This window comes from Sinohyriopsis cumingii, chromosome 5 (genome assembly GCF_028554795.1).
Source record: "Sinohyriopsis cumingii isolate HCF-2022 chromosome 5, ASM2855479v2, whole genome shotgun sequence".
Classification (NCBI taxonomy): domain Eukaryota; kingdom Metazoa; phylum Mollusca; class Bivalvia; order Unionida; family Unionidae; genus Sinohyriopsis; species Sinohyriopsis cumingii.
This window is the reverse complement of record NC_142965.1, coordinates 93,634,228-93,651,343: the sequence shown is the minus strand read 5'-3', so window position 1 is coordinate 93,651,343 and position 17,116 is coordinate 93,634,228. Positions and strand designations below refer to the sequence as shown.

The 17,116-nt window shown below is 41.2% G+C and overlaps 1 protein-coding gene across 2 annotated transcripts in view; it reads right to left on the bottom strand.

The window, feature by feature from the left end:
• LOC149799785 (uncharacterized) overlaps positions 1-16,077 on the bottom strand; it is a 44,092-nt gene extending 28,015 nt beyond the window's left edge. For both annotated transcript variants that reach the window (XM_089959170.1, XM_089959169.1), the window contains exon 1: positions 15,806-16,077. Coding sequence is in view for 1 of the 2 variants with exons in the window: in XM_089959169.1 (XP_089815295.1) it covers positions 15,806-15,854 (49 nt within the window). In the remaining variant the exon portion in view is untranslated. The remainder of the gene's footprint in view (positions 1-15,805) is intronic.
• Between the last annotated feature and the right edge of the window lie 1,039 nt (positions 16,078-17,116).

Below are 17,116 nucleotides of genomic sequence, written 5' to 3'. Positions count from 1 at the left end.
CCTTTTGTTCAAAGCCTTGCGTTTTCATCTGGATACTTCTCGACCTCAACAGGAAAAAAAGATTCGTCAACTTTTAGCGACCCAAGACGTGTATGACGATGTGTGTGTAGCTTGTGACTTACACCCTCATTGGACAGATGTTCGTGATTGGAAAAAGGGGGGTTTTGAGGTTTGGACCCAAGAAGTGGCCCAGTATGCACAAGAGTTGTTCAAGGAAAAAAGTTACTTTTCAACCCGTGTTAGTGACGGTGCCAGAAGAACCCGTCACCGAGAACAACCACTCGCTTCAGGACAGGACTGTCATGGACATGCCTGAAAGGTCATTCCGGGAGGACACTTGTGTGACAATACCTCATGTAGAAACTGTAAGAACATTACACACTGTCCCTAGGACATCTTGGTTAACCAAAACATGTTGTACAGACACTTGTTTATATTTCACTTTGATCGCTTTGCTGTGTTTTATATTCCTGTACATCACTATTTGGGTTGTATTTATTTTTGTCTTTCGTATTCATGTTTGAAAAAAAAACATTCAATAAACATGTTCTGAAAAAGTATATAAACTCTTGTCTTGTTTGTTTTCGTGTCACAAGTGACATTTCTCACACCATGGCTACCTCTGCTGTCTCTGCTCCCTCTTCCTCTACTGTCAAAGTCATCGACGAACACTTAGATCGTGCCAGTTGGGAGGCTTTGTATCTTCGCCATCCCTTTAACATGCTCATTGCTGGACCTAGCGGTTCGGGCAAAACCGAATTCGTCAAACGTTTGATCGAACATAAACATCATTTGATCGATCGGCCACCTCAACGGATCGTGTGGTGTTACAAAGAGTGGCAATCGGCGTACAGCCTCTTGCGAGAAAGTCAAGGCGATTCCATCGTGTTTGTGGAAGGCATTCCTAAAGAAGACGACGGCATCGTCTCTGACTCCCGTCAAACCCATTTGGTCATTTTCGACGACATGTTAGGAGAAGACGAAGAAGAAATTAAATTGTGGTTCACGCGCAAAGGGCATCACCGTAATGCCAGTGTCATTTACATCACCCAAAATTTGTTTCAACAAAGTAAAGCCCATCGCACCATCAGTCTCAATGCGCATTACGTGGTCTTGTTTAAAAGCCCTCGAGATAAATCGCAAGTGCAAGTCTTAGCCAAACAGTTAGGAACGCCTTGGCTGACTCAGGCGTACGACGATGCCACTCAAACTCCACACGCCTATTTACTCGTCGATTTGAAACCTACGACCCCCGAGGATTTGCGATTTCGTACCCACTTGTTTCACCACTGGTGCCAAGACGGAGGGCCTGTCCTGTACACGTCTCCGTCCTCGACTTCATTTCACTCCCATGAAAAAAATCTATAAAAACCTCAGACCCTTTTTCGTCTGTCTCACACAGTGTGAACATGACGTCCCTTCAGTCTCATCTTCCCGTCAAATTGATTCGTGCCTTGTATGGCATCAGTCGAGAAAAAGATCCACAAACACGAGCCCGTGTCTTAGAAGCTAGTCTCAAAGAAGTCTTACGATGGTTCACGGTGACGGCACGTCAATTACTCCAAGGAATCATTCAGATTCCTCATCAAACCCAACGCTTTTTCGATCGAAACAAAGTCGCTTTGGTCCAACTGGCCGATCCCCGCATCGACACTCAAACCAAAAAACAAATCATTTTGAAACCTGGAGGGAGCGGTACTCTAGGAGGGGTCATCATTCGCTCACTCTTAAGATGGGATCCTAATGCCCCCAAAGTTATCCCCAAGACAAAAGTCCAACGAAGCCCCAAGAAGAAAAAGAAAAAGACCAAGTCCCCAAGAAGAATAACTTCTCCAGTGGCAGGACCCTCCTCTTACCAGACACCACCACCATCACCCCGGAAAAAGAAAAGAAGCCCCCAGAAAAAGAAACAGAGAAAAAGTCCTCAAAAAAAGAAAAGTCCACAGAAGAAAACTAGTCGCAAGAGAGGCACTTCGGCCAGGACGCAACCTTACACTCGCAAGCCACGACCTGCCACAACGTCTCCGGCAGCCTCACGTTTGTCCACTTCTCCGTTGATGTCACCAGGAACTGAAGAGTACTTGGAGACGTTGATCACACCAAGAACTTCTCCGTTGATGACCCCCAAAAGAGCTTCCCCAGTGGCAGGACCTTCCCATTTAGCAGCAGTGGCTGCTGCTCACAAAGTACCTTCTCCCAAAATCAAAGTTCAAGAAAGATCGGGCATGTTACAAAGTTTACTGGATTTGTCCAAGCAAGAACTGGCTCGATTTAGTCCGTTACGTACCCCTGCACGACGTGTCATGCCTGTCCTCAAACTGATAAAACGTAAAGACAATCAGTGGCGACGCGTTCCAGTATAAAAAAGGCCTGTGACCAAGTAGGGTATCAGTGTTTTTTAGGTGCTCCTAAAGACTCAAAGATGTCACCCTCCAGAAAACCCCAAGGAAAGAAAAGAAAAGGACTGCCACCACGTTTAGCCAAACATGGGGACCTGTTATCTGTCCTGTCCAAAGCTTCTCCACCCCTACGAAAAAAACTCATTCAAACAGCCTCCAAAGAGGTCATCGATACCGTGTGCGAATGTTGTTTGAACGTTTTGAAAGGCACGATCCCTTTGTCCAAACACCAGAAACAATGCTTAGGCAAACATCGTCACGTTCTTCGAAAAATGGTTCAAAAGAAAGTTCCCATTCGTCAGAAAAAGAAGATGTTGGTCCAACGTGGAGGCATTTTACCTCTCTTGTTAGGCCCCATACTGAAAGGAGTCTTGGGAACCATGTTGGGAGGACTGATGGGAGCAAGATAAAAAGGCCTTCGGAAGTCCCAAGATCTCAGAATTCACCCCTGACAACCCCATGGAAGGACGAAAACTAGCTTTAGTGCCTTACAAACGATGGATGGAATACCATCGGTGGCAAGAACAACGCACCCCGCATTTACCTCCCAATCCCAATTTGAGCGAGATGTCCCAGTTACAACACGAATTGCAGTCCTTGCTGGATCGCCAAGATTTGTCCGAAACAGAAAAATCGCAAAAGTACGGTCAACTCTTGCAACGACTGCAACTCTTTCACCAGAAAGCTTTAGACGAAACAGCTCTACCCACTTTGAAAGATTTTAAGACCTTGATGAAAAGTCCAGCACCATCACCAGTACCAGTACCAGTACCACCAGTACCCGTGACCAAGACAGAAAAAGGAAAAGAAGAAGAAGAAGAAGGATTTCAAACTCCACCAGAAAAAGTACGCAAGTTAACAACACCACCTACCTCCAGAATTGGATGGATTAAAAAGATGATGGCCACCCCTTCTTCCTCACAAGAGAAAAAGAAAGTGAAGACAGAAGTGAAGACAGAAGTGAAACAAGAACCGATATCCCCTGCTCAGACATCCTCCTCTTCGACACCTATTGCCGGTCGCACACGCAAAGCCTTGCAATCCAAGAAAATACCCCAAGAGAAAAAGAGTAGCCTCTTCCAAGAGTGGGTGCCTTATTAAGACGCCAATCCACACAAAAAATGGAAAAAGTCTTAGCTAGCATTTACTACGATCCCTCGCATCCTGCAGGTTACGCAGGAGTTCAAAAATTGTATCGTGCTGCCAAAACGCGACTGAAAAGTCTCCGTTTACCTCAAGTGCAACGATGGTTACAAGAACAAGCTACCTACACTTTACACAAACCCATTCGACGCAAGTTTGCCAGAAGTCGCACCCGAGTGGAAGGTATCGATCATCAATGGCAAGCCGATTTAGCCGATGTCTCTCATTTGGCCAGCTACAATCGTGGTTACAAATATTTGTTTTGTGTCATCGACGTCTTTTCAAAATTTGCCTGGGTCGTACCCTTGACTTCCAAATCCAGCAGCGAGTTAGTGCGAGCCCTGCAACGGGTGTTGAAACAAAGCGGTCGTCGCCCTCTTCGATGGCAAACGGACAAAGGCACCGAATTTCTGAACCAAGCTTTCCAAAAAGAATTAAAGAAACGTGACATTCATTTTTTTACCACCGAGAATCCCGAAACCAAAGCCAGCATCGTGGAACGTTTTCAACGCACTTTGAAAGAACGCATGTGGAAATATTTTACGCATCACCACACTCTGAAGTACATCGACATCTTACCGCACCTGGTGCAAGCGTACAACCAATCTTACCATCGAAGCATCGGACGTGCCCCGCAAGACGTGACTCCCGACAACGAAGTGCTGGTGTTCGAGCGCCTGTTCGGTACGTCCCCGACGAGGGCTGTCCCCAAGAAAAGTGGAGAGTTGACCGTAGGAGATTGGGTGCGCATTGGCAAAACCAAACGCACTTTCGACAAAGGTTACTTACCTAACTGGACGACCGAATTGTTTCGCGTCACTGGACGAGTACATGGCCGTCATCCTGCCGTCTATAAATTGGAAGACATGAACGGAGAAGTACTCAAAGGAACGTTTTATTTGCCCGAGTTACAACGTGTCACCAAAAAAGAAGACGACGTGTACGACATCGAAAGCATTCTCGAACGCAGAACCCGTAAAGTGGGCAAACGACGTGTCAAAGAAGTCAAAGTACGTTGGAAAGGATATCCACCCAGTTTCGATTCTTGGATCGACGCTTCGCAAGTCATCGACTATAAAAAGAAGAAGTGACCATCATGCCCTTTCACACAGCAGACGCAGCTACGTCGACCAGTCCTTCTTCCCCTAGTTCTTCTGTGCAAGATTTACAAAAACAACCCTTGTGGGTGTGGTGTGGAGAACGTGTGCCTAAAACGCAAATCGTCTTTTTCTGCCAAATCTTCGTGGTGTATTGTGTCATCGGGGCAGCCATCGCCAATTTGAGTTTGCAACAAGGAGACAAACAATTGTGGACCATTTTATTGAGCAGTTGCATCGGTTACCTGCTTCCCAATCCCTCCCTGAAATTCTCCTCTAACGGGAACGTTGTGTCCAGTGCCAGTGCCAGTCACCACTCCAACAACCACAACCAGAACCCCATTTTGGGCGGAGACACACCTCTGACATCCACTAATATTCCCTCGGACAGCCACAGAACTCTGGAATTATGAGTCACCAAAACCAATTTTACTTAACCTTACCCAGTGACAGTTCCATGGAGGTGTTTCCCAACAACACGTTGTGCTGTTACACGGCCAAATTACCTCAAGCCATCCCCTTAGATCACGAAGCCCATTGGGAAGTGGCTTTAGTAGAAATGATTCACCCGACCCAAGTCCTCAATGTCGTTGTCAATCAAAATACATTTGATGTGGAAGTTTATGACGAACAAATACAACAGTGGATGGATACCCATAGCAAATATAAGCATAAAAGCCCTAGCACAAAAAATCTAAAGTACACCACCTATCACTTGTTCATTCCCCAAGGGTATTATTTTAGTGGTCAACATTTGGTCAACACCATAGCCACCAGGTTTAATGGCGTGTTTGGGGAAGCTTTTAAGAATGTCAAGAACAAAACTGTCACCCTGGAATACCACAAAACAGCTCGTCGCTTCCTGATAAAATTTCCTGAGGATAAAATCATGGGTTTCTATTTTTGTGATGAATTGTTTGACATGTTGGGCGGTGACATGGAGATGAGGAAGAGAGTAGAACAACAAAAAAAACCCCCCGAATTATCAATCATTTACGACAACGAGTCTTTTGGCCAGTATTTTCGTACCCCGGTAGAACTGAACCAAGGACAGAATTTGATGTTCGTGTATTCCGATGTGGTGGAATACAACGTGGTGGGACACACCTCCGTACCGTTACTGCGTGTCATTCCTTTCAAAGTGGATTCTGCCGCAAACGCTGACGAGGAAGGTGGAAACACTTACCACGTCCACCGCGAATTTGTCCATCCTCACTATTTGCCGGTCAGCAAGTCGTATTTGGACACGGTCAACATTACTATAAAAGGAGATCTGGGACAAAATATTCCATTCACCAAAGGAAAAGTCACGGTGAAACTCCATTTTCGAAAACGGTTCTCTCACGACTCGTAAGCAAGTCATGTATCCAGTGTACCGAGGGGTGGCTCGACAGCGAGGACACGGTTTAGGAGATATGTTAAAATCGGCCTTTCGTTCGGTGGCCCCGGTGTTGAAACCGATGGTGACACGCGGATTGCACGCCTTGAAAGATGCGGCACTGACGCAAGGCAAAGAATTTCTCCAAAATGTCATCATCGACAAACAAAACCCTAAAGAAGCCTTCATGAGGGCAGGCAAAAATGTCTTGCTGCAAACGGGCAAAGACATTTTGGGCCGACGAGACACACCTATAAATGCCCTGCACGCTACCGAGTCAGGCATTCAGCAAGGACAAGGCAGAAAGAGACGACGAAGAAAACACCCTTTCACCAGACTTCAAGCGAGAAAGGCCAAGAAAAGAAGAACCGTTCGAGACTTAGACGTTTTCGATTATTGAGACACAGAACAAAAAAATGATGCACCGAGAGTCTTGCGCTTGTTCCAAGACGGAACTGGATCTGTTTGCCATGCCCCCCACCATGATGACCATGCAAGAATCTCAGTGGGTGGAATTTCACCCCGTCTCCTCATTGACCGATTCCGCTCCCATCGAGTTTGAAATCAAAGGACAGCCCGAAGATTACATCGATCTGAATAGCAGTTACTTGTACCTGAAAGTCAAAATTCTAGATAAGACTGGAGGTGCTATAGACGATGAAGCAGTAGCTCCCGTCAACAATTTCATGCATTCCTTGTTCAGTGGAGTGGACTTGTACTTGAATAACAAACTGGTCAGTAGCAGCATGGATACTTACCCTTATCGTGCCTACCTGGAAAATCTCTTGACGTACGGAATAGATGCCAAGAACACTCATCTCAATTCCTGTGTAGTATGGGAAGCTGACGAAGTAGGCGAGTTTGAAACATTCGAAAAAGATGCAACAGCCAAAAAAAACAATGCGGGATTTATAGAACGAAGAGACAGAATCAAAGATGGACAGAGTTTAGAACTGATGGACCGTTTGCATTTGGACATGTGGTTGCAAGAGAAATATTTGCTAAACGGAGTGAATGTTCGCCTGAGACTGAATCGGAGCAGTACCGCTTTCCATTTATTGGGTAATGCTGACGAGTACAAAACCAAAATCCTAGAAGCCAGACTCTACGTACGCCGTGTGGAAGTGTTACCTAAAGTGGGAAACGACATCAGTCAGACGTTGAGCAGAACGACCGCCAAATATCCCATACGACGCGTGGAAGTGAAAACCTTCACCATTCCCACTGGACAGCGATCCATGATCGAAGATCATCTGTTTCAAGGACAGCTACCCAAACGTTTGATCGTTGGTATGGTCGAGAATACAGCCTTCAACGGAGCCTTCGCTAAAAATCCTTTCAACTTTGAACACTTTGACGTGTCTAAGATCGAAGTCAGTCGCGATGGCAAGACCTTGTGTACCCGACCTTTCGAACCTGACTTTAAAAACAAGAATTACTTGAGATCGTACTTGTCCTTGTACGAAGCCACCGGTCAGTTAGGAACCAACACCAGTCACGGTATTACGTACGAAGATTATGCAGGAGGCTATGCTTTGTGGGCGTTTGATTTCACTCCAGACCAAGGCAGCGACGAGGGACATTTCCACCCTATAAAATCCGGCCAGATTCGTGTGGAACTTCAGTTTGCAAATCCTCTGCCAGAGACAGTGAACGTCATCCTGTATGCAGAATTCGATAATACCATAGAAATCAACAGTTTGAGAGAAGTCATTATAGATTACTAGAAGTCATGGAAGATTGTTATCCCTCTTTACCTAGTGGAGAAACTTTGGAGATGAAATGTGAGGAGACCGTGGAAGGAGAAGAATCTCAAGACAAAGAAGATATCATGATGAAGTCGAGATGGCCAGAACAAGAAGCCCATTTAGTCTCCTGTTTTGCCAAACACTTGGTCGACAAAATGACGGAATTGATCAAGAAAAATTGCTATGGATGTCAAAACGATCATCCCAGTCAAATTCAACACGATAAATGCCTGATGTTAAGTCAAGAAGAAAAATTGGACGAGTATCTGGACGAAGCTTGGAGTCTCATCTCGAACAAAGACGTGTTGCACCAGTGGTATAAAGACTTGCGTGAACATTCTTGTCCACCATTAACCACTCAAGAGATCCATCGTATCGAAGCTCTCCTGAATCAGAGTGAGGAAACAGAACGAATAACCGTTTATTCGTCAGACATTTTCAAGCAAAAAGTCAGGATCGAATTGACGACTTATTATTACCTGTGAAGAAGAAGAAGAAAACAAACACAAATCAATGGATACCTGGGAACTTTATTACCTTTTGAACCACAGTTCGTATACGTCTTCTTGGAATCCTGTCGTCTGTGCTAAAGATGAACTCCCTCATCGCAAACCTAAAGACCATCAAGCTTACGTGATCAACACGGACGAAAGTCATCTCCCAGGAACCCACTGGGTAGCCGTCTACTTTCCTCAAGAAGGCTGTGTGGAATATTTCGATTCGTACGGATTGCCGCCTTTGGAAGACGATATCATCGACTTTATGAGAAGAAATGCTCAAACCACCCGATTCAATAATGTGAAATTACAAGGCACAGATTCCTTGGTGTGTGGACAGTACTGTGTGTATTTTCTGCATCATCGCAGCCTGGGCTATTCCTTAGAACATTTAGTGACTCATTTTGATCCTCGTTCTTCTGCTAGAAACGATGTGAAAGTAGATCGATGGTTTTGTGACCATTATGCTTATCTTTTGTCTCAAGCTAGGAAACGTAGTGTCCATCAATGGCCTAATGATTTCCAACAGTGGAAATCACAATTTCATTCACAACGTTGTCAGCCCTGTTTAAAGTAGAGTGTGAATTGAGAAAAAAATGTTTGTGATTTGAAAAAATGTTTGATGTTATAGTGTTATATTATTGTTAAAAATGTTAGAGTTGTTGTTTAGTGTTTTGAATAAAAAATGTTGTGTTTAGAAAAAAATGCCTTTGTCTTTTGTTTAGCTATAAGAATGTTGGATTGATGCTCTTTCATTTCTTACTATCCCTCTCATGAACGTTGCGGCTCGAAAACCGTGTGGGGGGATGTTTTCCTTCACGTCCGCGCTTTCACTTTAAGAACCGGGTTGTTCCCAGTCTAGCCATCCATTGTCGACTCATCCTCCTAAGAAGATGTGCTCCAAACTAGCTAAGCTCAACGAAGCCTACGTGAATCTGCATAGGGTCAGACACAGTCTGATACCGAAGCCAGAAGAAATAGAGAATGTGAGAATGTTAAAAATCACTGAAGACCTGATAGAAGAGCTCTTCAGAGAAGAAATGAACAGGGAGAAAGAAGAATGGACAGAGAAGTACAGACTTCAGAGACAGCAGCAACAACAGCAACAGCAGCAGCAACCTGAAGCTGACAGAGGCTTTGTCGATTGTCGTATCGACACCAAAGAATTCTTCTTCTCTTTCCGAAGAAGCAGACCTATCGCCAGAAAGTCTATCCTCAGAGGACATCGCATTCTTAGAAACTAAAAAAAAGAATGCCATAGCAAAACAAAAAACAGCCCTTTTCAGGGCTACCCAATACTCTAGAAAAGAAATAACGATCGATTTGCCAATGTGTGTAGGTAGAGTAGTGTGAAAATAAACACTAAATCTTTCTTAAAAAATGTGAGGGCATGTGTTTGTGTGTTTGTAAGAGCTAAAGTAAGTTGGTGAGGATAGTAGATTAAAATTAAGTCTTTTTGGTGTTTGAGGTGTATATTTGGGGTTAGATTGGATTGCTTATGTGGATAGTCTATTAAAGTGATTTATAAAAAATTTTACAATAGTGATGGGTAGCATAAAAAAGTGAGCGAGTGTTTCTTTTAGGTCCGCGCGTTGTTGTTTTTTTGGTCATGATCTAGGTAAGATCAATTTTATATTAGGGGGATGTTTTCCATCACGTACGCGCTTTCACTATAAATTGAAACTCGTTCGGCAGTCCAGCTACCCTTGTTGATTGATCAACACCAAAAATGAACACGAGACTGGAGAAACTGTTGGAACTTCATGTGCATCTGGAATATGCCAGGCGCATATTAAATGAACTGGCCGCGGAAGCCATTGTCGAGGAGGGAAGGATAAGAGAGGAGGAAAGAAGAAACAAAGAAGAAGAAGAAAGAAGATATAAAGAGGAAAGAAGAAGCAAAGAAGAGGAGGAGGAAAAGGAGAGAAGAAATTTCAAAATCCCAGAGAGTGAAAATTGGGATTCTGAAGCAACATATCCTGCCTCTGCTCTCTCCCCCCAAAAGGTAAAAAGTAACTGGGGGATAAGATGTGTATGTGGCGCCAGGCCTGGAAGGTGCCACCATTAACCAGGTGCCCATGAAGTTCCAAACAAAACAGCCCTTTTCAGGGCTACCCAATACTCTAGAAAAGAAATAACTATTAATTTGCCAATGTGTGTAGGTTGAGTAGTGTGAATATAAACACTAACTCATTATTAATAGTGGAAGTGTGTTTGTAAGAGATCAGGTATGTTGGTGTGAATAGTAAATTATGGGTTTCTTAGCGTATGTGAAGAGTATAGTTAGGGTTATATTATATGAAATGAGAAAGTAGGGGGATGTTTTCCTTCACGTACGCGCGATGTTGGGTCATCATCTAGGTAAGATCCATTTTATGTTTTAGGGGGATGTTTTCCTTCACGTTCGCGCTTTTCGTATAAGAACCCACAGTATTAGTTGTTCAAACCATTCTGCAAAGAATACAAAGAAGATGGCGTCAAACCACCTTAACAAAATGGAAAAATTGCAAAACGTCATGGACAATTTAGGAATGTTTGAGCAAATGTTGGTTAACCTAAACGAGGATCACTACTCATATAGTCCCCATAGAGTGAAGATGGAGATAAACAATTTACGAAAAATGAAGGTAATCATTAGTGATCTGTTGAAAGAAATAAAGGAGGAAAAGGAGGATGAAGAGGAAAGGATAAGGATGAGAGAATGGAATGAAAAAATTGAAAAAGAAGAAGAAAATGAAAAGAGGAAGAAAGAAGAGGAGGAAGAGAAGAAAGAAGAGGAGAAGAAAAAAAAGAAAGAGAAGAAGAGTGTAGGAGATAAAATAAGAACTTGGTGGAGGAAAAGAAGAAATTAGAAGAATAAAACCCAAAGGCCCTTTTCAGGGCCAGCCATATTTCTCGAAAAGAGATAGTCTTTGAATTGCCTACCCCTTTTTTAAATTTAAATTTAAATTTAAATTTTAAAAAAACTTTTTAAAAAAAATCCCATGTTAAATTTCCCTTGTACGTATAGTATCCCACGATTTATTCCCATGTTAAATTCCCCTTGTACGTATAGTATCCCACGATTTATTCCCATGTTAATTCCCCTTGTCCGTAAAGTGTCCCACGATTTTTCTCCATGTTAAATTTCCATTATCCGTAAAGTGTCCCAAGGGTGTTTTTAATGCTAATTCCCATTATCCGTAAAGTGTCCCCATTCACTACTGATATCAGTCTGTATCTTTGCGAGTGGCCGACAAACCAATGAATGTAGGTTTCATCAATCTAGTTTTTATATGTGACATAATTCATTTCCCATATCCACCTGACGTACATATTTGTGGTAATGGGTTGACAGGTGTTATAATTTGAACACATACACCATTGTTATGTGGTGTTCAAAATCACGAAGAAGAGGTCATACTGACTCACATAACATGTGAATTCTAAGATGTAATCTTTAAGTTAAATGGTATTATAGTCTGAATACAGTCACCATATGTAAGTAGTTTCAGAACCCTGGATGTGTGAAATGCTTAATTTTAACGTGTGTTATTAGTGTAACTTTTATAACAATAAGTGACGAGGTATAGGGATTTTAGCCACTTGGCCTATTTCTACTAAATTGTAGGTCATTCTGACTCAGTGTTGTTAAGCAATATATATCCATCCCAATTCAATGATACACAAAAAGGGTAAATTTAATATCAATCGATCAAGCAGTCTGACAAATGAAGCTCAAACAGGCAGGATGGACAAATTTTTTGTTGCAACTTTTAAACAAGTCCTTGAAAATGTGTTGTAGTGACTCAGTTTTGATTGAAACATGTCCAACTTTAGTAGCCATCACAATAGAACTTTGGTTACAATAGTTCATGTTTTAGCATTATGTCATGGTTACAATAGTTCATGTGTTAGCATTATGTCATGGTTGCAATAGTTCATGTGTTAGCATTATGTCATGGTTACAATAGTTCATGTGTTAGCATTATGTCATGGTTACAATAGTTCATGTGTTAGCATTATGTCATGGTTACAATAGTTCATGTTTTAGTATTATGTCATGGTTAAAAATTGCAGACAACTTTTAACAAATTCTAGAAAGTATAGTACAGTGATCCAGTTTTTGTGTATAACACATTCACCTCAATATGCAGACATGAAACAAGTTTTAAGTAAAACTATGTTTTAGCATATTGAAGTTACAGCCCAAACAGGATGGATGAACACAATTTCTAAGCTATTTTAATGTCTTGGAAATTAGGTCACAGCACTAGCTATTGTAAGAAACACACTTCTATCCTTTAGTCCCAGCGTGCTTTACAGATAGAAACCAGACATAATGTTTAACCATTGTTTTGGTTCTCAATAAGTCCTGGAAAGTAGGTTACATTGACCCAGTTTTGGCGCATTATACATGCTTATCCCAAGTTCACACATTGTGCATGTTGAGTGTTAGTAAGTAGAGCAGTATAAGAATTACGGCATGAACAATGAAGATAGAAATATGGACACACAAATGGACAAAGTAAATCCCATATACCGCAAGCTGACATGAAGTTAAAAGGGAAATATTTCGAACATACCCAATTCTTCAAAATGGCTACTATTCAAGGGTATTGTCTCGTTTCTTTTAAAGAATGAAGTGATCTGCATAAGGATTAATGAAACTTACTTTTAAGTAACTATAAAAATCCCAAGTGGGTATGGGATGGCCCATAAGAGGCCAAAGTGAGCATGAAATGGCTTGCAAGAGGTCCAAGTGAGTACGAGATGTCTCACAAGAGACCCAAGTGAGCATGGAATGGCTCATTTGACTCACATACAAATATAAAGGAAAAAAAGAGCAATCTTCATATTAGAGGTAAAAGAAAATAATTTGTTTAATTCAAATGAAAACATGTGCCCTTAACCCAACCCTGTAGGATACAATTATTGCGAAAATATTGTTGTTGTTTTTTTTAAAATTTCAATTATTTACGAAGTTGCCAGCATATAAAAATTCATGTCTGAATGCAGAAAAAAAAATAGAAAGCAGAATCCTTACAAGTAAACTTACAAATATTAAATTTGTTGTTTGGATGATGTTACGCTCCACAGCCTGTTCGACTCTTCTGTATTGTTTGTACAGTACCTCCATCCCAGCAATATTCACCGCGCAAGAAATGTGTTAACGGAAATAAAAATCGCTCCGATTTCGATTAAAGACAAAATTAATTTAACAAAATACACAAATTGAAGTAATATATGTACAATCAAAATTTGTAAAATGTCGCTGTCCTAAAATTATAGAAAAATTCGGAACTTCAGATTTTATCAATGAAGTAATTCTGTCGTTAATAGCACTGACGAAAAATGAAATAATAAATTCAAGCAAATCGAAGGATTTTGCCTTAACATATATAATCACAGTGCAATCTATGTATACTTGTTAGATTTAAGAAAATATTCACACATGCACGTGAATGAATGCGTGTTTGAATACGTATGCACTACCCCACAAATTCTAATTCAGTCTTTAACTTCAAATTCCAGTCAAGTATCCGTCTCTTCGAGTTTGTTATATCACTCGTCACTTCTTGTTTTGCCTTCTGTGAAGTGGCATCACGCGCTCTGAATCTTAAACATCGAAGCAAAAATGTTTATAAGAGAAACGACACGCAGATCGATCTCCCGTTTAATTAAACATTTCAAAATATCTTCCTCAATTCAAATTTTTCAAAAATAACTATTGATTGGATAATAACAATGTTTTCTTTTCTTCCAAAAAAATATCATTCATCAGGAACTCAAATAGTCATCATGTCTTGTATTTGTCTTAAAGAAGTCTTGATTTGGGTCCAATCACATTGTATCATACTGTGAAAATATTGTATTCTACAACATGTATGCAAACATATAACCGATACCGGACAATTTCAATAACTTATTCAAATCGCGAATGCTGCTAGTGTGCCTCCCCCGTTTCTCTCCAATAATTTTGCATTACTACGTACTGTTGTCATGTTGAAAAAAGTAGTTGTTGTTGTTGTTGTTCTAGGGTTTAACGCCATTTTTCAGCACAAGATAGGCTATACATGGCGGCCAGTATAACTGGTGGAGGAAGAACCCTGGAAAACCCAGGGTAGAACCACCGACCCACGAGAAGCTACTGGCAGGCTTTCCCACGTACCGACGCTAGCCGAGCCTTGGACTCGAACCCACGCAGACAGAGGTGAGATGGCAGTGATACGGAACGGTGAGCGCTTTAGACCACTCGGCCACTTTGAAATAAGTTGCAGAACTAGTATTATGTGAGGAGAGAGCTAATTAATTCTTATAACTTGTGCCCAATCCCAATGTATCATATTGTGACAATAAAATGTTAAAACTAGACCAATTTTAATATTTTCTCTAATTTGAGGAATTTGAAAACGAGTTTTCTTCAAAACTCAAATTGTGTTCCATTTGTTAATTTTAAAATTTAAAAAAGTGATAATTACATCTACCTCTCACTAAAATACTGATTACTATCTGAAGTATGATAGCAAGCTAATGTAAAATCTCAAATGTTTTGAGAATTCTTAGCTCAGCACGTGCCATATACATACTGAACAATACGCACCACACCTGTATTAAAGGTACACCAGCACAATCGTGGCAATATATTGTTGTGCAAAAGCTTGCTAACTAAAACCATTAAGGCAAAATACCTTGCATCGCAAACCCCCAACATCATAGAAACAAAACTAAAGGCAAAATGTGTGCTAATCTGCAAAATATAAAGTCCAAATTATTCAATATAAACTGTACTCTTTGAAAAAGTCTAAGACATTCACAGGTGCGACATAACTAAGAGCAGTATGACCAAACCAGAAGAAACTCGGAATACAGAGCAGGTATGTACGCATGCATGTTGGTTCGTGAGTTTTCCGCAGCACTTTCAGCATCAGCGTTCTTTTGTTTGGGAATGGGGGGATGGAGCGTTCTTTTGGGGGGGGGGGGGGGCCGAGATATAATACGTTCGCTTTTACATATCACTCACACAGCTCACACTGTCTGCCTGAGTTCGAAAATTCCAGTCTTGGTTTGAGCAACGTGCCGAGACTAGAACAACTCGTATGTGAGAAACCTTGACGGTAGCTTCCCGTGGGTCAGTGGTTCGGTGGTTCTTCCTCCACCAAATATACCAGCCGCCATGCATACTCTCTCACGCGCTGAAGAAATGGCGGTAAACCACAAAAGCAACCTGCATTGGTTTGAATCTATTTAACCGAGGAAATATTGACTAAGTGTCTTGTCATGGTTGGGCATCGAACCGGAGACCTTTGGATTAGTATTCCGAGGCTCTAGCAACTGAGCTACCGCACCGAGGATGATGTTTTTATGTACGTGTATATTTGTGTATCTCTTTTTTGACCGCCACATTAAAGATACTACCTGTTATATGCTTTCAAAGGTCAATGAAACGAAACTGATGTGCGTGTATGTGTATGAGTGGTACTATATATATATATATATATATATATATATATATATATATATATATATATATATATATATATATCCCATTTGATACACTTACCACTGTCCGACTGGTAGTTAGTATACGGATATTTGAGCTGTGAGGACATGCTGACAGCAGCAACTTGTCAATTGTCACTTTCTTCAAGCTCATACAAACACGAGGTTGAATTTGTAATACGCGCTCTCTGTCACTACACCAAATTTCTGAACTGTATCACACCAATATTACAGACGAACATACTCTAGGTGGCAGTATATCCAGGTAAAAGTCTTCACCTATCCAAGTCTGGTTATATCTAATTAATGTGGATAGACTGGTCTGACCGATAACGTGACAAACATAAATATAGGTGAAGGACGAAAGGAAATCAATGTTCAAATCTTCAAGGGGAACAACTGATAAACAACGATTTGAAACGGATGAGTTTCGTCCGTACCACATGTAAGTCTATCAGAATTAACTGACGGTTTAGCCTTTCACTAGACAAATAATCATACTTCGAGTTTGTTTTTCACACATCTCATGTAACCAGCTGTATAACTATCTTACACCAAATATACGAATAATAATAATAATAATAATAATAATGAGAAGAAGAAGTGCTTTTGAAGAAGATTCTCTTACCAGTGGTAGATCCCCATTTGGGCCCAGTAACGAAGCCTCTGGATGATCCTGCGTTTTAAGTATTTCCATGACAGAATTTTAACCATCTAACAGTAAACAAAACTTACCCTTTGAAAAGTTTTGGCTGTTTCGCGCTCATTTGGGGGAGGGGAGACCTCCCTTCCTGATTCCCCCAGGTTTGTTACCTTACTGTTAGTTTCTGTTTCCTCTGACTCTTGCCACCCCATGTTTGATATTTTGACGTTTATGTTGGGGTATAAGGTTAGAGTCAATTCCGTATGGAAAAGTTGGAATTCGCCCACACCATTTGGTGTCGGCACAGGGTTGCCGCTTACTAGCCCGCCTAGCAAACTAAAACGACCGATCATCGAGATATACCTGCATGAAATCGATGGGAATATGATTTATTTTCTCAAAAATAGCGAATATAGCATTCATGACAGACGAGATGTAACTACATCGTTGTTGAATTTTGACCTGAACTCGTCATTTGCATTTCGAGTCACATGACTACACAACTCTCGCAACCTGCATGTTAATGACATCATAGGTCCAGTAATCACGTGATATTAACAATATACCATTTCAAAAGTTGTTGTACATAGAATTCATAAATATTAGTTAAAAGTCACTAATACTTGTAATAAATATAATATACACTTAATTCCCAACATATTTATTCTGAGAACAACGACTACAAACCTCTAGGTATCGCAGCAAGGTGGAGAAAACCAGATTCATCAA